A 24152-nucleotide genomic window follows, 5' to 3' on the forward strand; every position below is an offset into this window, starting at 1 on the left:
AGCTGCTGGAGGGGGCTGTGTAGAGAGATGAGAAGAAACCCACTTCCATTTTCGCCAGTGATAACTTATGAGCACTGAAGACTCATTTTTAGGTCACATCCCCTCCATGTCTTCACAAAGTCTGGGGGCCCAGCCTCACTATCTCCATTTTCAGAAGGGGAATCAGATGAGAGAAGCTGAGGGTCTTCCCCAAAGCACCTGTCACGGTGGTGGGCAGGGCGGGGGGAGGTGGAATTCAGATCAGAGCTCCCAGCAGCTGAGAAAACCTCCCCTGATCTGTTTTCCATACAACCAGGCCTGAGCTATGAGCTCCTTTCCACTGCAGTGGGGATGGAGCCGAGGGGAGGAGCTGTCTTTGGGTGGGGGTGGGGGTGGGGACAGCTCCACCTGTTGCTGCCGTCTTGGCAATGCTGGACCCAGGGAACGGCCCCTCCCTCTGTCGGCACCCCCCCCCCCCCATAGTTCTCATCCATTATCATCACACTGCTTCAGCGCTGCTATATTTAAGGCCCGTGCAGGCTCCAAGATCACATTCTTCTCCCGGTCCCCGCTGAGTCCAGGGCAAGAAGAAATCAAGGACCCTCTCATCCTCTGGAATCTTCTCCCCAGAGACACTAAGCGGGCACGGCTGCTTCTGTGAGTCACCTCCAGGGATCAGGGGTGGGGAGGGAGACCTCCAGATAATGAGACCCTCAGCTTTCCTTTGGCAAGTGGAGTGTGTGTGTGTGTGTGTGTGTGTGCGTGTGCGTGTGTGTGTGTGTGTGTGTGTGTGTGTTGGGAAAGGATCCTGGGAGATTTGGAAAGCAAAAGTATACATGTGCTTGGGTATCATCCCAAGTGGAAATGAGAGGGGATTCTAGAAAAAATCTCTGCCCCATCACACTGTTCTGTGTGGCCCTGGGTCTTCTGAGCTGAGCCTTCTGTGATGTGAAAGCTACAAAACACACACACACGCGCACACACATCACTTGGGGATGCCCTGAGAAGTGGAGGCTTTCCTGTAGGAAGCAGGCATCAGCAGGGACCGAGGTGGACCGGCAGGTCCAGCAAACCTAGAGCAGTCCTGGCGGAGCCCTGCTTGGCCGGCCCGGCAGGCAGGGGATGAGCGCAAGCCCGGAGGGCCCGCACGGCAAGGCGGGGAGGGCATTCATCCAGCCTGGGCTCACTGGTATGAAACCGAGGCCAGCACTCCAGCCTCGGAAGCTGGTGGGAGCATTAAGAGCACATCCCAGGCTGGGCAGGCTGTGTCTCCGCTCCCGCCCACAGGACCCAGCTTTCTGCCATCAGGGCTCTGAGTCACTGTGGCTTGGTGCGCGTCTCTTCCACTCCTGAGGAATAGGAGAGGCCTCCTTGCCCCCTCTCACTGAGGGATGCTGTCAGGGGACCGGGCGGGGCAGGGCTGGTGGGCAGCAGACAGACCGAGGCTTGGGAGGAAAGTGGAGTGGGTGGGGAAAGTCACACAGCAGGACCCCTGGCCCGCGGCTTTGCACCCTCCGGGGCGGGCATGGGGGACGATTTCCCTTTCTGGCCGACCACACCCTGCTGACCCCTCCGCAGCAGGCACACGGCACTCTGGGGGCAGGACTGGGAAGCTGCGATCTCCTCCTTGCTGCCTAATCCTTAGCCTCAGTCATCGCTTTAAAAAGAATCGATGGCTCATCCACTAAAGCCAGGGGTCTGGTTGCAGGCGGCCCTGGAGTTCAGGGATGAGCGCCAGGCCTGCCCTGCTGCGCCAATCAGGAACAGAGCATCCGGGGAAGGGAGCCAGCAGCCGATGCCAGGGAACGTTAACCCTCAGCTGCTGGGGCCGGGGCCATGTGTCCCAGGAAAGCCGGGGGCCTGCCTCCGCAGGGTGGTACCCAGCGGCTCTCTCCTTGGCTGTGAGGAGGAAGGGACAGAAAGGGCAGGCCAGTCATTCTCTGGGTGCAGGCAGACCCTCCTTCTCAGGAGGAAGCGGATGGGAAGCCCAAGGGGTGCCTGTGCCGTTGTGTTCAGCTGAGGTCGCTGTAGGAGGCCAGAAGCCTCACGGGCAGCCCTTGGTCTCGGCGAACACTCCGCAGCAACCCAGTCTGCCTTGGGTGTCCTTTGTGGATGCCCAAAGTGAGCAAACTTTTAGGAACCGGAAGGATCAAATCCCAATAAAATTGACCCTTGGCAGCCTGAGCCCCCTGACACCTCAGAACAGGCCCTTTTAGGCCAAGGATCTCTGATGAGGTCAGCGGGCCCACCTACCACATCATGGACTTAGAGAAATGGTCCCCCACGGGCAAGTTCACACCCAGGTCAGAACACAGTCCCGCACGCACACTCCGCCATAGCCAGCAGGCCCCGAGGGAGAGGCACGGACAGGGCAGAGCCGGACCTCGTGGAAGCAGACAGGAGAGGGCTGAGGGGGTGGGCCCCCCTTCTTCCTCCGCCTTCACGGCCAGGGTCTACCTCAGGGCCTCCCAGGTCAGAGGCCTGGCCCCAAATTCCCACCTGGAGAAGGACTGGAAGCCACTCCAGGGCGTCCACCAGGCATCCTAGAGCTTCAACGCCAGAGGGCCCTCAGAGGCCTGGTGGTGACACCGCACCCCAGTTCTGGGAAGGAATTTAGTGCAAAGAACCCAGAGCTAGCTAGCTGGGGGTCCCCCACTCTCCTCGCCTGCCTCTCCACGGCCTGGACATCAGAGTGCTCAATCCCTCACTGTCTGGGAAGCTGAGAGCCGGAGAAGGGAGGGCCTTGCCCAGGTCATGTGGCGGGGGGTGGGGGATGGGGGCAGGTGCCGCTGGAAGCCGGGAGCCACTGGGGCAGCACATGGAGTGGTGGACAAGCCAGGCTGAGAGTGCAAAGCCTGCCTCTGTCACCTGGGCGGGTCCCCCCACATCGGGCCTGAGCTCCCCTGTCTGCCCACGGGAGAGAGAACCCCTACCGGCAAACCTCCAGAGATGCTGGCGGACCCCACGGGGAAGGGGCGGGTGGACGCCTGGTGGAGTGACCGTGTACCTTGGCTCGGCAGGTCGTCGCTCTTGCAGCCATGACTCTGCCTCAGAGCCCGGGAGGTACGGGGGAGCCCCGGGCACCCCAGGCCGTGGCGATGCACAGGCTGGAGCACCGCCACGAGGAAGAGCAGAAATCTGAGCAGCAGCACAGCCTGCGGATGGGCTCCTCCACGCGGAAACGCACCTTCCGCAGCAGGTGGGAGCCTCGGGGACCCAGCCCAGCCCCTGCGCTTCCCCCAGGGCCCTTGGCCCGCCGGGGAGGCGCAGCTCTGCTCTCTGGAGGCCCCGGTCTGCGGGGGGAGGCGTAGCCCTGACCTCTGTGTACTTGAGTTTGAGGAGACAGGCACAGCCCTGCTTTCTGAGAGCCCGGTGTGAGGAACGAGGGTGCCTGCTAGTACCCCGAGGTAGGAGGATGGATCCCCCAGCCAGACCCCCAGCCAAACCTGCAGGAGCCATGACCTCTCTTTTCCCGGGGGCAGCGAGGAAGAGTATCAGTTCAGCGCGGCAGACTACGCCCTCGCAGCAGCCCTGGCTCTGACGGCCTCCTCAGAGACGTCGTGGTAAGTCAGGTGACCTTGCCAGAGAGCCCTGGGCCGGGAAGAGGTCGTCCTGTCCAGTCCTCTGCCTCCCCACTGGGCTCCCACACTCAGCTTAAAGAACCTGCCCGAAGTTACACATCTAGAGTAAGCGGCTAGTCAGAGGTTTAAGCCCGGGGCTGACTGACCACAAGGTCCTCTGCACCACCCTCTGGATGAGCCCTCAGGCAGTAGTGAGGGAGCGTCCCCAGGGGAGAGGCTGTTGGGGGTCTGTACTTCACCACCCGGCTTCCGTGGCGGGGAAGGAGGCGGGGATGGGGAGAGGAGGAACAAGGAAAGCAGCCCACGTTTTGGACACGAGGCCCGAGATGGGAAGGCCTCTGAGCCTGAGAGCATCAGGAGGCCTGGGTCCTGGTCCTGGCTGGCCTGGAGCAGGTTACCCAGCCTCAGGTCCCTACCCTGTAGAACGGGGAGACTAAGACCTGTCCACCTGCTTGCAGTGAAAACGAGAGGAACGATGGCTTGTGAAAGAGCCTCGTGACCTGGATCAATCATATTCATTACGCACCTTCTAAAAGCCGGACCCACGCAGGGCATTCTGGAGGCAAGAGAGGATTAAAAGTTGCCCTTGTCCTCAAGAAGCTTTAAGTGTGGCCGGCAGTGCTGGGCGTGGGGAAGGCAGGGCCAGGGCGTCCCCACGTCACCACCCCCAGGGTCTCCACCCCTGATGGCCTCCGTCACCGCAGGGAGGCCCAGCTGAGGCGCCAGACCAGCACCGTGCAGCTGGAGGAGAGAGGGCAGAAGCGGGTGGGCTTCGGCAATGAGTGGGAGAGGACGGAGATCGCCTTCCTACGGACCCAGTGGCTGCTGCGCCAGAGGCGAGACCGGAAGGCGCTGAGATGGCGGGTGAGAGGGATGGGCTGGGGCCTCCAGGGCCCTGAAAACTGAGACCCATCACACGCCAGCCAACTCAACCTACCCCCTTCTCAAGAAGAGCTGGACATCCCAGTGCCCCTACCCTCTAGCTGCGTGACCTTGGTCAAGCAATAATTCTAACTGAGCCTCGGTTTTCTCATTTGTAAAATGGGTGTATGTGGTACCGATGCTTGGTGTCGAGGTGGGAAGTAAATGAGATCAAGCTGGTAAAGTCACTTTCCCAGTGCCTAGAACACAGAAGGCCCTCAGGGAATGCTACTCCTAACAAACGTCAGGGATCTGAAGCCACTTCCATACCCCCTCCCTGGGCAGGACAACAATAGCTGTAATACTTACATGGGTGTTATCAGTGCCTACGTTTTTCACATATTAACTCATTTAATCCTCACTGCAACCCCACAGGAGGGTGGGGGAATATTATTATCATCCCCATTTTACAGATAAGGAAATGGAGGACTGGCCTATGGTCTCACAGCTAGTAAGTAGCAGCGTTTGGCCTTGACCCCACGCCCTGCCCTCTGTGGCACGCTGCCTCTCAGCCGCTGGTTGGGGGGGTGCGCGGCTCCAGCCCACGTGGGCCCGACTCCAGAGCCTGGGTGTCGGGGGAAAGGTAACAGCAAAGACTGGGGAGAGGTGGTACCCCGGCTCATAGAAGTCACAGGCCCCCTCCCACCTCCAGACAGAGAAGAAGGTCCGGGAGGCCAAGGAGCTGAGGGATCTGTGTTCCGGACGCGGGCCCTGGTTCTGGATCCCGCTGCGCTCCCACGCCGTCTGGGAGCACACCACGGTCCTACTGACCTGCACCGTCCAGGCCTCGCCTCCACCCCAGGTCACCTGGTAAGCCCCCGGGGGGCAGGAGAGAAGGGGTCCTTGCCCTGCCCCCATGCTCTGGGCCTCTTGGGGTTCCCTGAGTGTGAGTTCCTTACACCCAACACCTCCCTTCCAGGGACCCGGCCCCTCCCCTAGAAGTTCCTGCCGCCTTAGAAAAGCTGCAGACCCACAGACCCTGAGCTCTGCCCTCCCCAAACAGAGCAGCAGCTGCTGGGGAGGCTCAAGAGGGGTTATTCTTAGCTGCCTCCCAGCCAGCCTGGGGCTAGAAGTCTGGGCTGCCTGGGGAGCCAGCGCTTGTAAAAATATGGTTCTGGTGGCATGTGAAGGCAGCTGCTCTGAGCTGGACATCCCTGGGGCTGCAGGAAGATGGGGGGAGGCAGGGAGGGCGGGGGCCCTGCAGTGAGAAGGAGCTCAGGCCTCGCTCTCTCTCTGCCAATTTGGTGTGTGGTCTCAACTACGGCTCTTAACCTCTCTGGTCCTGCCTCCATTTCTTGTTCTGTAAAATGCGTTGAAGACCTCCTGTCCGGCTTGCACGTGCTGAGGATTTAATGCCACGACAACGTGGAAGCCCTCAGAACTTGAAAGGTGCTGGGAAAGCAGGAGGTGCCGTTCCTGGGAGTGAACCCGTGACAGAACCACAGAGTCGAAGCCTTGCTGGCGGAGGCGGGCAGAGGCAGGAGCCTCCTGAATGGGCCTGGTGGAGGTGGGGGTGGAGAGTAGGAAAGTGATCATTCCAGTTGGCTTTTCTTTTTTTTTTTTTTTCCTTAAAGCATATATAATGCCTCAGAAGTCCGAGAAAGAAAAAGAGCTTAGGCCAAGAGCAATCAAGAAGAGTGTTCTGAGGGAGGTGGCCTTGGGGCTGGTCATTGCCAGGTGGCATTCATTCAAATTCCTTGGGAACCAAGGCAGTCCGATAGGAGGACTGCTCCCAACAGCCAGCCTGGGCTAAGTGGGGGTCAGCTGCTCAGCTGGCCTGGCCTGGCAGCTAAGCCCTGCCCTGCCCTGCCCTGGCACTGAGGCCCACATCTAAGCCATGCCATGGGAACCTCTTGGGAAGGAGTCTTGTTTCCACCCTTGCCAGCAAGGTTGCCACAACAAGGAGCTGAGCATTCTTTGTAAGTGGCAGAGGCCAAGGCCAGGCCCACCTCCAGCCAGAGGGACTCAGGTGGCCCCCGGGGCTCCTGGCTTTGGGATCTGGTTTCCCATCATCAGTTACCTCCGGCAGGGCCACACATCATCCTGGGATTGGCCTCCAGAGCTCTGCCCGGGCCCTGGTAGAGACCCAGCCCCCCGGTCAGCAGGAAGATACTGGCTGCCCAGGCTTGTCAGGCGAGTCCATTCATTCACCAATTATTGAGCACTTCCTGAATGCAGGGGCAACTTCAGGCGAGTTAGGCAAGGCCCAGGCTGGCTATGTTTATACTGCAGAAGTGGGCCCTGGCCACAATTGATTAATGTCAGAATCACTCTCCCAGGCCAAGCCGCCTTCAAAAGTAAAATCTCACACCAAAATATGGGGAATTCCTGGCTGGCCAGTGGTAGGACTCGGCGCTTTCACTGCCAGGGGCATAGGTTCGATCCCTGGTGGGGGAACTAAGATCCCACAAGCCGCATGGCCAAAAACTTAAAAATTAAAAAAATAAAGGGGGGGGGGGGAAACACACCAGAATATGTAGGGGAAAAATAAACCTAGAAAAATAATAGAAATCTCACTCTTTTATGTGGGCCTCTCTGAGCCAGGCTCTGGGCTGGGTGCCTCGCCTTAGCTGTCTCACTTAATGCTGTTTTATGATTGGCTGCCATTCAGCCTCATCCTTCAAAGGCCTGCTGTACAGGCAGGAGACTGAAGCCCAGAGGGGGACAAAATGAGACCTCAGGTCTCTGGCTGCCCAGGTTGTGCCCAGAGCTGCAGCTGCTGCTTTTTCTGGGAAAGGCAGAAAGCTGGCCAGGCTGAGTTGTCTGGAATGTTCCTGACAGCTGGCGGGTGGGGGCGCTGACCTTGGCCCCCAGGCCTGGGAGATGTGGAAAGATTGGGCATGCAGATTAGGCACCATCCTCCCCACAGGAGACTTAGTTGGGTTCCTTTCAGAAGAGGTCACAGCCTGGGGGCTGTGTAGTGGGGCGTGGGCACAGCACTGTTTGGTTGCCATGGAGACAAACGGGGGGGGGGGGTGCTGTCCAAGGAAGGTGATGTACTGAGGTTGGGGCGCCCTCTCTTGGCCAAGGCCTCCTCTTTGAACTCAACCACCACTGGGGCTGATTTTTCATGCAAAGTTCTCATGGACACAGAGGCCCAGAGAGGGGGACTGATTTGCCCAAGGTCACACAGCAAGCTAATTTTCACAGACATTCACTTGCCAACCCCGACTCCTCAGGCTTCCAGAACATACCCCAGTGGGCTGTGGACAGACACAAGGCCACCTCATTGTTCAGTGCCTGTGGCAGATAAAACCAGACCCCAGAGTTCACAGAAAACAAAAGGAAGTATCCAGGGTAGAGCGGGGCAGGGCGATCTGCAGGGCCATGCTCGGGAATCACCTGGGAAATTTAAAAAATTACTGATACCTAGTTCCCATGCCCAGAAACTCTGATTTCATTGATCTGGGCTTGAGACTGGGCATGGAGATTTTTTTAAGGCTTAAATAAGATAGATCTTTTTTTTCTTTCATGTAAATGTCTGATGTAGACAGGGCAGGGCTGCTGTGGCAACTCTACCACAGATTCCTCAGGGACGCAGCCCTGTTCCCTCACACTGCTTCAGGGCACAGGCCTTCCTGGTTCGAGATGCAGCCCTCATGGCCATATTCTTGCCGCAGAATGGAGGGAAAGATGCTGGGAAAAGGGGCAAAGGATGTCATCAGAAGCTTGTACTTACTTTCTGCTGACAAGACTTAGTTTAGTCACATGGCCACACTTAGCAGAAAGAGAGGCTAAGAAACATGTCATATTTAATTTAGAATAAGAGGGCGAATGGCTACGGGAGACCAATGAGCAGTTTCTGGAGCAAATTCTCAAAGGCTTACGTTCAGACTCTGAGCATGGAGATTGTTAAAGCTTCCTCTAGTGATTTTAACAAGAACTGAGATCAAGAACTGCTGTCCTTGGGGTTGACAAGAAGGTAGGGATGGGGAACTTTCCTTGGTACCCCCTTCAGAGAGGAAGGAAAAGCTGGGGCCTGGTCTTTGGGAGATACCATTGGTAGGGGGAGGGGCAGATACCCCTAATGACAGCTCCCTCTTCTCGCCCTCCAGAAGAGAATGAACCCTTGAGCATCTACAGCAGGGATTCCCGACCCCTGAACCATCCCCCTCCCCACCCCTCCCGGTCTGTGGAAAAATTGTCTTCCACGAAACCAGTCCCTGGTGCCAAAAAGGTTGGGGACCAGTGATATGTATAGTCTTCAAGCTTTACATATCTTATCCCATTTAATCATCACAACAACCCTACAAGGTCAGTGCAATTATTATTCCCATTTCACAGATGAGGAAAACTGAGGTTCAGAGCAGCGAAAGTGCTGCCCTGGGTCACACAGGTAAGCAGCACAAAGCCGAGGTTGGAATCCAGGTCTGAGAGGCTCGGGATCCTTCCCACACAGAATCACACTGCCTTCCACACACCACTGTGTCTCTACAGGTACAAAAATGACATGCGAATTGATCTCCGCCTCTTCCCTGCCGGAAAGTACCGAATCACCAATAACTATGGACTGCTGACACTGGAGATTAGGAGGTAGGACCATGAGCCCTAGAGACCCGCGGCCCCCAGTCCTAGCACTACCACGGCCAGAGCGATGAATCCAAACCCTTCCTCGGAGCTATGAACCAAGTCAGCCTCATCTTCAGAAGTATCTGGGGTGCTTGTTAAAATACTGATTTGTGGGATGTACCCTCCTTTTGCCCTCAGAGAGTCAGATTAACTAGTTCTGAAGTGCGGCCCAGGCATTTGTATTTAACAAACACCCCCATATGATTCTAAAGCCTTGGGATACACGGTGAAAAATTTGGACTCAGAGGCTAGCAGCAAGGACTGAATGAATGCTGAGCTAGGCATGCAGGGAGAGCTCCTTGCTGGAGGAGAGAAAACACACGTACACACACACACACACACACACACGTGCAAGGGGGAGCAGCTGGAAGGAGAGAGTTAGGCAGGCGTTTTAGGAGGTGGTGAGTCTTGAGCATGGTTTTAAAAGAAGAGGCAGGACGTATGGAGGGAGAATTGGAGCACAGTCGGCCCCGAAGTGTGCATTATGCGTACGAGCTGCCAGGGGTTGAATTCCTCCGGGTGCTAAGCCCTGCGCTCGCTGCTTTACACATAATGCCCACCACCATTCTCCACAATGCAGGGAAGGGTTGTTCTGTCCGTCTTACAGGTGAGAAAACGGAGGCTCTGAAAGATTAAGTGTCTTGCGCAGCCTGTACAGGGCAGGGCCTGGGTTTGAGTCAGTTCTCTCCATCTGGGTTCTTTCCAATACACCAAACCCTCCACCTCAAGCAACTCGGGCTTCAGAGACACAAATATGAACAGGACCCTCGAGAAGCAAAGTGAGGCTACATGGACATAAATACCTGACCATCCAAGGCTGCAAAGGGAGGCGCCCCGTGGGCTGCACAGTCGGGGAGAGCATGCAGGGCTGGGCAGCCTGGAGGGACACATGGAACCGGCCCTTGAAACGAGAGGGATTCCTGCCCCGAGCAGCGAGGGGAGGGGAGGGGGCACCGAGGGGCCTCTCTGCTTGCTGATGGGGTTGGATATGTGACTTGTGTCCTACCATCTACCCTCTTTGCCACCGTGGTGCCCTGGGGTGGAGCTGGCCCAAGCCTCCACTGGGAACAAGACAAGGCTGGCCTGGCTGGTGGTGAAAACCAGGCCTGCGGTTGAGAACCCCTAGGCATCCAGCCCAGTTCTGGCACAGACTGGCAGTGTACCTGGGGCAGCTCCAGCTCCAGGGTTCTGCTCTGGAGGTGTTGATAGGGCCAGAGGCCGTGCCTGGGGGAGGGCTCGTCCCCTCGAAGCTCGGTTGAATTCCAGTTGCTCTGGGACTCTGGACAAGTCACTTAGCTTAAGTGTTCTGATAACAATCATATTTTCAAAGCACTTTCACCTGAGGTGGTTTAGGCTGCTGTTACATCCCGAGATTTTCAAAGGAGGACCTGGAGGCCTGGAGAGGGACAGTGGCAGCCCAAAGACCCCCAGCTTCTCAGAGGCAGGCCCTGACCTAGAGCCTGAAGTCCTCCCCCAGGCCTTCCTGTTAACCCCCCCCCTTCCCCCCACACCCCACCTGCACGGGGACTTGAGTTTCCCGTGGAGCCCAGCCGTCCCGGGGGGAACATCTCCCTCCCTGCTTTTCAGATGCACCATTGAGGACGCAGGCACCTACACAGTGATGGTCAAGAACGCCTACGGCCAGGCCTCCTCCTTCGCCAAAGTCCTTGTCCGCAGTGAGTCCTGCCATCACCAACAGGCCAGAAAGCCCACAGCAAACCCCAGATGAGCAGATGAGGACATGAGTCTGCGCCAGACTCGGGGAGGGACCCCCAGCCCAGGGGTATTTGGTCTGGGATCAGGTGACCAGGGCAGCCACCGGGATTCCTGCTCCCCAGGGCCTTCAGAGCAAGTGAGATCCTCCGCCCTCAGACTGTACAACCTACATCCCTGTTCAAGGGGACCCCACCTGCCTGTCCCCAAAGAGCATGCTCATCCCATCGAGCTGGGCTTGGGTCCAGATCCAGCTCAGGGCCTCTGGGAGGGCGGCCTGGCTACCAGCGGTCCTCAGGGGCAAAGGTCGATTCCTACCAAGTCCCCTCCTGACCCCCACTGCCCCTTTTGGCTTCTGGTGCATATTCCCCAGTGGGCTCAGGTCCCTCCTGGAGGTTAATCACAGCAGGAGGCAGAGGAGACACTCAGGACTCCTTCAGGCCCCCGTCCACCTGCTGCCTCTGGCGCTGACCGGCCGTGTGAGCCTGGGTGCCGTCTCACTTACCTGACCTCCCCACCTGCAAAGGGGGCATCCTACCGCCTCCCTCAGATACTCCTGTGGATTAAATGAGATGGTTTAGGTAAAACTTGGCTGGATCAGGGCCGAGCCCAGCCCAGAAGGCCACACCTTTGAGCCCAAGGCTTTGCCCTCAGGGCCCTGAGAGAAGCTGCACACACACACAAACACACAAACACACACACACACACACACACACACACACACACACACTGAGCAGCAGACAGTCCCCAGCCTCTCATCGGACCTTCTTAAACTGTCCTTCACAGCCTCTCCACCCCTCTGCCTTGTTCCCCAAATCGCTCTTGGTAGGCAGCTGTCCCCGCTGCCAGGCCAGGCTCTCTGGGTGGAATCTGAGCCGTTCCTATAGGCAGTGCCCAGAGTCGATTGCAAGGTCAGGCATCAGGCCCTTGTGCCCTGCCTTCCTCTGTCCGCCCCTCCATGATTTCATCCACATATCCCCATCCCTCCTCCATCAAGGCCATCCCAGGGACCAGTGTCATGTCCTGGCTTCAGGCTGCTGGGGTGCTCGCTAGGTGATTATGCCTCAGTTTCCTCATTTGTATGAGAGGATAATAATGACAACAACAGACAAGGCTGCTGTGGATTAAACGAGTTAATAAGCGCACATGGTACCCGCTATGTGAATAAAAATGTTCTCACTATCCCCTGGTGGTCCGTGTCCACACCACCTTGGACTTCACCCTGAAGCCTCCAGGAGGCTCTCTTAGCACTGCCCTGGACCCACCAGAAATCCCAGTCTGACCAGGCTCCACCTGTAGGACTGTGATTCTGGCGGTGGACTTGGGTAAAGGAAGGAAACCACCATTTATTGAGCACTGACTGTATGCCAGGTTCCTGCTGAGGGCTTTGTTCATGTGAACTCATGTATTCAGAACCCCCCCCCCCCGCCACCACCATCAGGGAGGAGTCAATAAGGAACTGAGGCACAGAAAGGCTAGGGAACTTTCCCCAAGCTGAAGGGGGGAGCCACTGCCAGATCAGGATTCAAACCCATGACCAAAGGCCATGCCTCCAAAATCCAGTAGGAACGTGGGCTCTGAGCCTTCTCCAACTCCATTTGCTCTGGGTTTTCAGCTTACCTGGGGAAGGATGCTGGCTTCGATTCGGAGATCTTTAAAAGTAAGGAGGCTTGGGGAGGGACGGGCCCTCAGGGAGGAGGGTGTCTGGGGCTCCTCGTCAGGGCCCCCAACAGTCCCCTTTAGAATATCGCCATCCACTGCCCACAAAGGGATGTCCACGTGTGGTTTGCCTATAAACTGTTCATACCTGTAGACTGGTTTCTGGGGTCCCTAGGCACCCCGGAGCCGCCTCCAGCTGCTGCACTCTCAGTGGCCAAGACTGAATGAGAAAAAGGCAAATCCAAAAAGACAAACCAGTATTTGCCGTTTCAGCTCATCTGGTCCCACCCAGAGAAATCTCTCCCCCACCCCCGGCCCCCAGGATCAGGCCCCCTCTTCTCTTTGTTAACACCACCTGCAAAACTGTGAATCCTGACCCAGAGGAGCGGGGACACCCCAGAAGGGTCCTCACTCGCATCTAAGCCCCAGGCTGAGCTGGCAGCCTTAGAAGACTTCTGCCCTAAATCTCTGTTCCCACTCAGGACTGATGTTTGGCTCCAACGTGGAATTCACATCGGTGCTGAAACCAGTCTTCGCCCGTGAGAAGGAACCCTTCTCCCTGTCCTGCCTATTTTCTGAAGATGTATTAGACGCCGAGCAGAACATCCAGTGGTTCCGGGATGGTGAGGACCCCTAGTCCTGGCCCCTTGCCTGCAGAGGCAGAGGTGGAAGCCAGAGAGGGACTAGAGCCCTGGCTCCATTCCCACCCCTGGGACCCCCGGTGGAGAGAGGAACTCAGCTATGCCTGCCCCCTAACTGGTACAAGCTGGGCGATGGGTGCCGATGAGGTAGAGGGAAGCAGAGCACAGCCAGGTGGGTTCAGATCAAGTCACCCTGCAAAGTGTCACCGAGCACCTGTGGTGCCAGGCCCTGTGCTGGGTGCCGGGGCAGGGTTAGGAACAGACATGCGTAAGCTCAAGGGGCTGTCCATCCGGGAGGAAGCAGGAAGCCAGAACACAATTGCACACTGCCCGTTGAGAGCCTGTGGTTGGCCAGGCACCAGCCCAGCCCTTTACATCTATGGGCTCGACATCAGCGCCCTAGGGGTAGGTAATGACATTTGAAGCAACAAGAACAGAGGCTAAGGCCAGGAGCAGGTCAGCCTGAGGAAGGTCAGGGCAGGTTGTGACAATTGCCTCGGGCTTTTCAGAGTCAGGGTTGTAGGTGCAGGTACATAACTGCTACTCGTGAGCTGGAAGGTTCACGGGGGGTCATGGGCCAGGGCTGGGGAAGGCCGGTCAGCCAGGGAGGAGAGGAACAGCTGGGCTTCCTGCCCCATTCGTGACCAGACCTGCAGCCAAAGGGCCAGGAGCACAGCCCCCTGACACCCCAGAGCTTGAGCCTGGGGAAGCTGCCCCTGCTGGGGGCTGGAGTGGAGGAGTGGGAAAGTCACGAGCCCTGAGAAACAGCTGCGACAACAGGCAAAGAGCTTTCCCAAACCCGCAGGTCTTCCAGAACAGAGGTGCTGGCAGGAGGGAGGGGCCTTCACGTGGCACAAAGAGCAGGGTGGGGCAACAGCAGGACCGCGGGGAGAGGCCTAGAGCCCCAGAGCCCCTTCCCCCTCCCCTCACTGAGGTCCCGCCTGCCCAGTCCCCACCCGCCTCACTGGTACCCCGACTCTTTCAGTAAGTCCCCTATCCCTTTCCTGAGTCCCCACCCCCCTCAACAGGCCCCCCTCCCTCCATTAAGCTCACACCCCCTGCCCACCGAGCCCCACCTCCTTTCTCCAGCCCCCAGCGTCCCAATGAGCCCCTGACCCTCACACAGGCCCCATCTCTCTTGGTCCCACTTCTTCACAGGACCTCCGACTCCTTACCGAGCCACTCACCCAGCCGCTGACCACTTCCCTGAACCCTCATTACCTCACTGAAGCCCCAGCCCCTTCCCTGGGCCCGGCCCTGCCACCCCCTGCCCGCCTCAAGCCTTCTGCAGAGGAGAGTTCAGAGACCACGTTGGCAGAGTCCTGGAGGTCACCACCCCCTCCCCAACTGCCCAGCAGAGCCTCAGGCTCTAGCCAGGCCAAACTCCCCTCTGCCTAGACCCCCAGAGCATCTGTGGGTTCCCAGGTGAGGCCCAGATCCCCCACGGGCTCACCCTGGACCCCTCCCTCTGCAGGGAGGCTGCTGAAGTCCTCCAGCTGCCGGCAGATCCTCTACGCAGACCGCCAGGCGTCCCTGAAGGTGTCCTGTGCCTACAAGGAGGACGAGGGTCTCTACACGGTTCAGGTGCCCTCGCCCTTTGGGCTCCGGGAGCAGAGCGCCTATGTGTTTGTGAGAGGTGAGGGGGCGGTGGGGGACCGGGGCTCTGCCTTGACTGATTTGCTGTGGGACATTTGGGCGAGTCCCTGCTCCTTGAGGCCTCGGTTTCCATGCTATATATTGGGGGTGCTAGGGTAGAGTCTCTCTAAGAATCCCTATGCATCCCATGACCCTCCAAAGGGACACAGCCTGAGAGTCTGAGACGCGGAGCCAGCTGGAGAGGGAGGGCTGATCGTGGGCTGGGACCATTCTAGTCCTGGTTGATTTCTGTCTCCTGGCTTTGCCACTTCACTAGCTGGGTGATTTGGGGAAATTCACTTCTCCTCTATGACACTCAGTTTTCCCACCTGCAAGATGGGGGGTTGCGCCGGGACTCAGAGATTAATTATGCCAATTGTGCAGGTGTGTGGCGTAGAATGGGCCCCTAATAAACGGTACTCCTACCCCTACCCCCAGATGCTGTTGTTTGAAAGGAAGAGGCTGTTATTCAGGTCGTTCTCCTCGAGATCCAACTGAGCCCCTGGGGGGTGGTGAATGAGAAGAGGATGAGGGGTGAGAATGGGAGGGGGTCTGTCGCCAAGTGGACATTGACAGGAAGAGCCTCCCCCCACTCTCTTCCCAACCCCGCCCACCCCGGGCTTCAGATGCTGCAGCCGAGAAGCCCGGGGCTCCAGGATCCCCCCTGAATGTCCGATGCCTGAACGTGAACAGGGACTGCCTCATCCTGACGTGGACCCCGCCCAGTGACACACGTGGCAACCCCATCACCAGCTACTCCATTGAGCTGTGAGTCGGTCTCTTCAGTGGCAGAGCCCATGGGGTAGATGGCTCTGTGAGGATAAGCGTGGGGGCCACGGGAAAGAGGGACCCCCGTGCCTGTCCTTGGAATAGGGCAGGAGGTAAATGTGTTATGTAGGGGCAATAGAAGGGTGTCTGCCCCTGGAGTCAGCCGCTGCCCTCTAGACCCTTTACAGCAGGAGCTGCCGCTGGGAGGGGCAAACATCAGTGCTTGAAACCTGAGCACGTGTGGATGCTGTCCTCCCTGAGTGCCGGAGACAGAGTAGCACTGACGCGGGAGGGAGGAGGCACACCAGGAAAGGGGAGGTCTAGAACACCCCACCTCCTTCACCTGCCGCCGGCTCCGGGGCCCTAGCTGGAGGTAAGCTAAACCAGCCACTCGAATCCTTCCAACAATCCCTATCTAAGGGGGCAGGGGGACTCTCTAGTGCCCCATTCTACAGATGAGGAAACTGAGGTACATGGCCCCATCCAGCCAGTACTGAGGACAGTGGCACCCAGGGGGGCACAGAGACCCCAGACTCCGAGGGTCACTCTGGAAGGCTCTCCAACAGGGAGTGGACAGCCCTCTGGGGAAAGGCTAACTCGCCCACTCACAAGCCATGTGACCTCGGGCAAGTCATCTCACTCTCTAAACGCGGATCCCGTTGGTAGAGTGAAGGTAATCACACCTAACCGCGAGGACCGTCAGGATTAAACGCGATAACAGGTGCGGAGGGACACAGCATGGCTCCAGACGCGCAGGAAAGCTCATGGGAGGCACTAGCTATTTTGATTAGCATCGCGCTTGGTGGAGGATGGTGAGAAGGCATCCTGGGGCCCGAGGTTGGAGCCGGGCTTCTAAATGGAGAGAGATGAGCTGGGCCGGCAGCCCAGGGCGGGGGAAGGGCCCTGGAAGAGGCTCACCCTGGGAAGATGTGAGTCACGGGCAGGGGCTGCAGCCGAGGCCTCTCTCCCACAGGTGCCAGGGCGAGTCCGAACAATGGGTGCCCTGCCACCAGGCCCCCGGCGGGACCTGTCGGTGCCCAGTCCAAGGCCTCGTCGAAGGCCAGAGCTATCGGTTCCGGGTGAGAGCCATCAGCAGAGCGGGCAGCAGCATCCCCTCCAAGGCTTCCGAACCGGTTGCCATGGGCGACCCTGAGGAAGCCCGGAGGAAGACAGGTGGGCACAGAGGCCCTGCGGGGACATTCCAGAGCATCCGTCAGGGCATGCTCAGGACTGCCTCACGCAGGAGACAGGCGCACAGCCCCCATGCCAAGCCCTGATCCAGGAGGGGAGACACAGCCCAGCCCTCAGGAACCCCTAATCTGATGGAGGAGACAGTGCTGTCCTTAGCAACCCCTAGCTGGAGGGGGAAGGTACAGCGCGTCTGATGGAAGAAACACAAACCTGTCCACACAAGATGCTAATCTGGGGTAAAACCACAGCACCCTCCTCGGATGCCCTTCATCTGAAGGAGGAAAACCGTCCTGCCTCAGAAGCCCCCAGCCTGCACGGCGGGGGGAACACAGCCCTCTCAGCTCTGAGGAGTCAGCCTGATTTGGGTTTGCCGTGCCCTAGGGATCTGACCCCATCACTTCTCTCTGTCCCGAGAGGACAGAGCATCTTTGGGGTCCAAGAGCAGCAGTGCCGCACTTTGGACACCTGAGATCGCTGCTTGAGGACACACAGTGAGGGGCCGGAAGGCCAGGACCAGGAGCGGGGGAGGAATCAGCACCCAGAGTGGGGCAGGCCCTTCCCTGTGGCCTGCTGAGCCCGCCCACCACACACACCCTGCACCCCTTAGCTCTCCCCTAACATGTTCCCTTCTCCCCACTAGAGATCCCCTTTGATACAGGAAAAACGATCACGGTCAGCACAGATGATTCTGAAGGTACGTGTGAACCTCCTGACACTTTGTCTCAAGACTCCAGCCCCCTTTGCGGTTCTGGAAACTCTGGGCCACAAACTGAACCCAGAGGCAGAAGCTGTCGTGTGCAGGGTGCGGGGAGGCGAGCGCGGGCAGGATCCAGGCTGAGGGGCCAGGCTCTCTGGTGGGCGACTGCGCCCCTCGCGGAGGAAGTAGACGTCAGGGAAAGTCCCGGCAGGACGTGGGGAGACCTGGGTTCTGGCCCTGGCCCTGCCCGGCCTTGCTGGGTGACTGGAGCAAGTTCCTGCCCCTCTCTGGGCCCCAGTTCCCTCCTCAATGAAGTGAGGGGCTGAGATCTGGGGTCTCCGACGGCCCACACATCTCCTCCCCCCCGATGGCTCTGATTCCAGACTTCGTGACCATCCCCTCGCCCCCGACCAATGTCCACGCCAGCGAGATCCACGAGGCCTATGTGGTTCTGGGCTGGGAGAAGCCAAGACCCCGGGGCAAAGCCCCACTGACGTACTTCCTGGAGAAGGTACGGAGACCCCAAGGGCCCCAGCCCCAGGCCGGCCTGAGAAACAGACGCGCTGTGTTACCAGGACGTGGGGGGGTGTTCAGGGAGGCGCTGGGAGACCCCGACAGTGTCCCCTGGGAGGCCTGAAGAGAAGAGAATTTCCTGCCTGGAAGACTTGAGCATAGCCCTGCACAGAGGCAGGCGGGTAGATTAAATGACCTTTCGAGGTTACCTCCAGCCCTGAGAGGTCAGTTACTGATGGCAGTTCCGGAAGCTGTTCACGGAAATGCACAAAATCAAGAGACACAGACAATGGCAACAGTAGGTCCGCCATGTCCTGCGTACACCCGCACCCCAAGTCTGTCCGGCACCTGGTCACACATCGGGTCGAACACCCAACCTCCGCCAGGGCCAGGGTGGGAGGGAAGCCAGGATGGTGCCCACCTGCCAGGGTCATTGGCAGACAGCACATACAGGGCATGGGGGGTGGAGGTGGGTAGCACCAGGAGGCGGTTCTCCCTGGGGGCAGAGTAGGGGCAGGAGACTGGGGAGGGGGGCAGCTCATGTGAAATGGATTTCACAGTGGAGGGGAGGCACTGTGGCAGAGTAAAAAACAGCATGGTGTTAAGATCCATTTCATTCCTGACTTCTGCTGTGTGAGCTCCTTTGCTAAGTTCTCTGAGCCTCAGTTTCCTCCAGCATAGAATGGACACCCTACCCTGTGAGGGTGAAATAAAAGCAGCACATAGCCAGGGCCCGCAGCCCTGGGACTGTAAACCCTTCCCAAGGAGATGCTCTTGCCTCTGATCCCCCTAACGGAAGACACCAGGTTTACCTTCTCATTACTCGCTGGGTCCAGCACGGTGCCTGGCACATGGCAGGTGGACGGTACAGGTTTAGTGAATCAAGGAATAAAAAGGTTCCAGGGAAGAGTCTGTGGCTCTCGTTGTCCAGATGGGCCTCTCTGCACATTCACAGGTGATCCTATTTCTCTGACATGGGAAAGCTATGGATAATGGAGGATTTGTTTTGTGAGGCTATAGCGTATAATGGTTAAGACCTTGGAGTCAGACTGCCTGGGCTCTAATCTTGTCTCTGCTACTTACTAGCTGTGTGACCTTGGGCAAGAAATTTAACCTCTCTGTGCCTCAGTTTCTTCTTCCATGAAATAGACATAATAATTGTACATCTTATAGGGTTGATGTGAGAATCAAATTAACTAAAGCACGTCAAGACTTAGAACAGAACTTGGCACGCAGTGGGTGCTCAGCCGTGTTCCTTGGTTTCTGTAGTGATTTCTCAGCCTACCTGGGTTCTAGGCTACTGACAGCCAGGTGGGCCTTGGGAGGGAAAAGCACAGAGAGGGCAGGGTCAGTGGGTCCCCCCAGGGCTTCTAGGTTTTAACTCTCACACCCAGACTCGGCAGAAGTGGCCTCTGGGTGTCTTTTAACCTGCATCACCCTCGGCTCTTCACCCTCTATCTACCCAGAGACACAGGATTTATGGCTGCCTTTGGGGCCCCTGATGCTGTGTAGAATGAGCAGGTTTGGGGGTACCCACAGCTGAGCTTAAATACCAAATATGCCAGCTATTAGATGCGTGACTTTTGGCCAAGTTACCAAAACTTCCTGAACCTGAATTTCCTCATTGGTGGGGAAATTAACCCTTACTTTGCAGAGTTATTGTGAGAATTCATCCATTTACTCATGTATTCATCCCACAAACATAGACTGAGCACCTCTCATGCGTCAGTACTGTTCTCAGTGGTGGATAAAACAGACAAACTCCTGCCTCCAGAGCTGAGATTGGAGTAGGGGGTGGGGGATGGATGACAAAGAAGATGAATCCGAAAAGTATTTGGCACATTTGCTAATGGTAGGAGCTTAGGAGAAAGACAGACAGCATGGAGGGGATTTGAAGTGTTGAGGGAGGGGCTGCTGACCTTTCATATGGGGGGGCGGTGCTGGGGAGGCCACCCTGAGAAGGTGAGTTTTGAGTAAAGACCCAAAGGAAGTGAGGGGCAAACCAGAGATTTCTGGGGGAAGAACATTCCAAGAAAAGGGACCAGCAAGTGCAAAGGCCCAGAGGCAGGGATTGGGCCTGGCACCATCAAGGAACAGCAGGGGGACACAGAGCCTGGTGAGTGGGCAAAGGGGGGCATGGAATGTGGCCAGACAGGTGGCAGGAGTCAAGCCATGGAGAATTTCACTCTGAGGGAGATGCAGGGCTTGGGAGGGTTCTGGGCAGACACGGATGTGATCTGACTTGTGTTGTAAAAGGATGCCTCTGCCTGTCATTTGGAGAAAAGACTGAAGGTAGTTAAAGGTAGAAACAGGCAGACCAGTTAGGAGGCTATTGAGGTAACTCAGGTGAGAGACGATGGTGGCTTGGATCAAGGCTGTGGAGGGGAGCATGAGGCTGAAAAGCCATGGTTGGACTCTGGATAAATTTCGAAGGTAGAGCCAACTGGGTTTGTTGACAGAGCATCTTCGGGGGATGAGAAATGAGAGAAAGAGTCCAGGATGGCTCCCAGGGTTCTGGCCTGAACAGCTGAAAGGACGGGTGCCACTAACTCGATGTGGGCTGCATTGGCAGGGGGGCAAGTTCCAGGGTCAGTTCTGTTGAATGTGAGATGCTCGATGGGCATCCAGGTAGAGACGTCACGGAGGCAGGTGGATCCAGAGTTCAGGTGTTGAGGGGCAGCCTGGGCCAAGGATAGAAGTTAGTGAGAGCACATGTGGGAAGGCAACCACTTAACCAAAGGCAAGTTTCTCTCCCTTGTCACAGTCGGTCATAGGTAGCGGCACCTGGGAGGCCATCAACTCAGAAACGCCTGTGAAATCCCCGAGATTCGCCCTTTTGGATCTGGAGAAAGGGAAGTCGTACGTCTTCAGAGTGCGAGCGATAAACCAGTACGGCATGAGCGATCCCTCGGAGCCCAGCGAGCCCATCGCCTTGAGGGGGAAGCCAGGTACCTGTGTGATGCAGGAGGTGGGGCCAGGCCAGGCCAGACCAGGCTGTCAGCATCCGGGGCTCGGGACCCCATGGCTGCAGGGACGCAGCCGTGCCCGTTTCTCTGTCCTTGACCACTTCTACCTATCACGAAGCTGAAAAGCAACATGATCACAGGCCTGTAAAACTTTAGACCATCAAGAATTATTGATACATTTCTCTGGGCAAGAGGCTCTTGAAAGTATAGACATTTTTTTCTAGATCAACAATTCACAGGTTGCAGAATCCAGCCAGGTCCAGCACAGAATCTGAGTGTGACCAAGTGGTCCCTCAGTTCTAAACGTCTCCAACCAGGGCCTGAACCCACCTTGTGCAGCCAGGAGTGAGCCCCAGGGCAGGCCTCCGGCCCTCTCCCTGGTCCCCCCCCAATCCGCCTCACCAGGTGGGACCCCTCTCATCTGCAGCACGGCGTGGGCCTGGGCAGGTCATTTCTGAGCTGCGCACCTCGGTGTCCTCACCTGCCAAACCCGCTGTTCTGAAGGCCTGGTTATCGCCCCCACCTGTGGCTCCTTCCCGAGTCTCCCAGCGGCAGCTCCATCCTGGTCCTGACTTCCCGGGGTTCCCTCTCTCCTCTCAGGCCTCTGGATTCTGATAAGATCAGAAGGTTCCCTGCCATCACCAGCTAGTCCTTTAAGGAACCAGCTGTAGCGCTGCCCATCTGAAAAGAGCCTGATACGCTGCAAGGCCTGTTTGGGAAGATTCCAAAGTCCTAGATTTGTACTGTTTCAATAATGTAGAAAAATAGATATAGATATAGATATAGATATAGATATAGATATATATTCATAGTAAGTATAAATAGGTTGGTGGGCAAATGGAGTTTTTCTTTAATTCTGGTCTGGTTAACATTTAGTCTTGACTCAGGGGCCTGGCCAGTGACTGGTTTGTGATTGGATGTGGGCAGTCTCTGGACCACAAGGCAGCCTTAGGGCAAGGTTCTGGTACAGTTCGGAGAAGGAAAGGAGAGGAAAAGAAGAGAGAGGAGGGGAGGAGAGGAAAAAAGAAAAGACATTTACTTGTATTACGAAAGTGAAGTTATTGTACAAAAATGGGAAAATACAAAAGAAGCGAGAGAGAGAGAGAGAGAGAGGGGAAGGGAGGGAGGGAGGGAGGGAGGGAGGGAGGATCCCGCTGACCAAGGGTAACCACTGTGAACATCTAGGCGCTTGGGCCTCTGGTCTCTGACGCATGCACGCCAATGCATCTTTCTGAAAGTCCAATCAAACCACGTGTAGAGCTTTGCATTCTACCTCTTACAATTAACATTATACCACAAACATATCCTCAGGTCTTGAAATCATGATGTTGGTGCGTGAGTACTACTCCCTACATGGATGTCCTCAGCTCAAGTTCTTGCCTACGGGTAGAATCAGGTCTCTTGGACACATGGGGCCCCTGAGTGCCCTCCTTCTACCCTCTCCCACCACCCAGCCTTCATCCACTGTCACCCTGTCTTCAACCTGAGAGGCTGAAGTTGCTGACAGGACCTTCCTGAGCCCAGGACCCCAAGTCTGTTTCTCAGTACTTCCCCTGGGCCAGATGCAGAGCCTGGCTCAGAGCAGGCACTCAGTAGTTACAGGATTTATGTTGGATTGATGCTGAGTTCAGCCTCTGCCTGTTGACTTTGAGGCACCACCAGAACACAAGGAGAGGCGTCCAGGGAAAAATGGAAGATGAGGCTCTAGAATTCAGGAGAGAGAGCAGGCCTGGAGGTAAAGCCTGGGGAGTCGCCTGCAGAGAGGTGAGGGCTGAAGACATGGGAATAGGTGGACACTTGAGATGAGAAAAGAGGAGAAAAATGGAGCAAGTCAAGGAGCAGACACTTGGAGGAGTCGCACATGTGGTGACAAAAGAAAGAGGGGGAGGGCTTCCCTGGGGGTGCAGTGGTTGAGGGTCCGCCTGCCGATGCAGGGGACACGGGTTCGTGCCCCGGTCCGGGAAGATCCCACATGCTGCGGAGCGGCTGGGCCCATGAGCCACGGCCGCTGAGCCTGCGCGTCCGGAGCCTGTGCTCCGCAACAGGAGAGGCCACAGCAGTGAGAGTCCCGCGTACCGCAAAAAAAAAAAACAAGAAAGAGGGGGAGCCACAAAAGGATGTGTAAGGAGTTTGAGAAGGAAAAGGAGAACTAGGAAGGTCCTGTATCTGACATCCATCCATCCATCCGTCTATCCATCTATTCATCCACCTGTCCATCCATTAGTCTATTGATCCATTCATCCATCCATCCGTCCATCCGTCCGTCCATCCAGATCTGTCCATTTAACACATCATGGCAAACCCTACCTCAAGGAGCGTAGTCTCAGGGAGCCATGAAAGTTAAAGTTTCAAGGGAAATAAAAGGAAGCTTCCTAGAGATCAAAGATAAGGCTGAGGAAATTGTCAGATCTGGTGACTTCTAAGAGAGAGCGAGCGATAGTAGGGTTCATGAATGGGGATTTTAGTGAGGAAGCGGAGATGTTTGGAGGTAAGATGAGAGAAGACTTTCAGAACACAAGAGTCTGGAGGACACCTCTGGGACTAGGGAGGAGCTGCCCAAAGCCCCAGGGCATGTCTGCAACGCACGTGCCCCCCTTGATTGCCATGTGCGCACCTCCCCGCCTCTCCCACACACCTCCCCCTCCCCAGCCGTGTAACTCAGCATCTTCACTCAGTCCACACTTCTGATTTTTAGCCACTCTCCCTCCTCCAACTCAAGTTCAAGCTTTCCGAGACACGCAGACCTCTGTCTCCCTGACCTGGGATCCTGTGAAAGACAGCCCAGAGCTCCTGGGTTATTACATCTACTCCCGGGAGGCAGGATCATCTGAGTGGAAAACAGTTAACAACAAACCCATCCAGGGCAGCAGGTGAGTTTGCCCCCACCCCCTTCCTGCCCTAGGGCAGGGCCGGAATAATAATGAAGCCTCTGCCGTTCACTGTACGGTTGGGCATTGGGCACTGTTCTAAGTTCTTTTCATATATTAGGTCATTCAGTTCTAGCTGCAATCCTCTGAACTTAGGACTATTACTTCTATTATCATTGTACAGATGAAGAAACCGAGGCACAGAGCAGTTACGGAGTTTGCCAAAGCTCACCTAGCTAGTAAGTGCACTTGGTCCAGACGGCCTCTTTTGCGGCAACACTCACTAGGAGCGTGCTGTTTGCAGGTAGTGGTGACTGCCGAGGCCTTGTCTTTCCAGGAGCTTAGAGACAGAGAGGCAGAGAGTGCAGCCTGGGCGGCTGGGGTTCAGGCTCCACACCCACCCCTCACTCGCCGGGCACCCCTGCACAGAGACTCGCCCTCTCTGAACCTCG

The 24152-nt window shown here is 57.0% G+C and overlaps 1 protein-coding gene across 1 annotated transcript in view; it reads left to right on the forward strand.

Moving 5' to 3' along the window:
- The first annotated feature begins 3005 nt into the window (after nt 1–3005).
- Nucleotides 3006–24152, forward strand: part of MYOM3 (myomesin 3) — a 44919-nt gene continuing 23772 nt past the window's right edge. Inside the window, exons 1-15 of the mRNA XM_027109740.1 lie at nt 3006–3178; nt 3462–3542; nt 4265–4424; nt 5134–5291; nt 8919–9014; nt 10638–10726; nt 12379–12423; nt 12905–13045; nt 14538–14699; nt 15325–15466; nt 16440–16639; nt 17298–17351; nt 17738–17865; nt 20632–20815; nt 23529–23703. Of these exons, the coding sequence (XP_026965541.1) occupies nt 3018–3178; nt 3462–3542; nt 4265–4424; nt 5134–5291; nt 8919–9014; nt 10638–10726; nt 12379–12423; nt 12905–13045; nt 14538–14699; nt 15325–15466; nt 16440–16639; nt 17298–17351; nt 17738–17865; nt 20632–20815; nt 23529–23703 (1976 nt within the window). The 5' untranslated portion in view covers nt 3006–3017. The remainder of the gene's footprint in view (nt 3179–3461; nt 3543–4264; nt 4425–5133; nt 5292–8918; nt 9015–10637; nt 10727–12378; nt 12424–12904; nt 13046–14537; nt 14700–15324; nt 15467–16439; nt 16640–17297; nt 17352–17737; nt 17866–20631; nt 20816–23528; nt 23704–24152) is intronic.

The sequence above is a fragment of the Aethalodelphis obliquidens genome, unplaced genomic scaffold (genome assembly GCF_003676395.1).
Source record: "Aethalodelphis obliquidens isolate GAN/ISIS:26980383/991018 unplaced genomic scaffold, ASM367639v1 scaffold9, whole genome shotgun sequence".
NCBI classification, from domain to species: domain Eukaryota; kingdom Metazoa; phylum Chordata; class Mammalia; order Artiodactyla; family Delphinidae; genus Aethalodelphis; species Aethalodelphis obliquidens.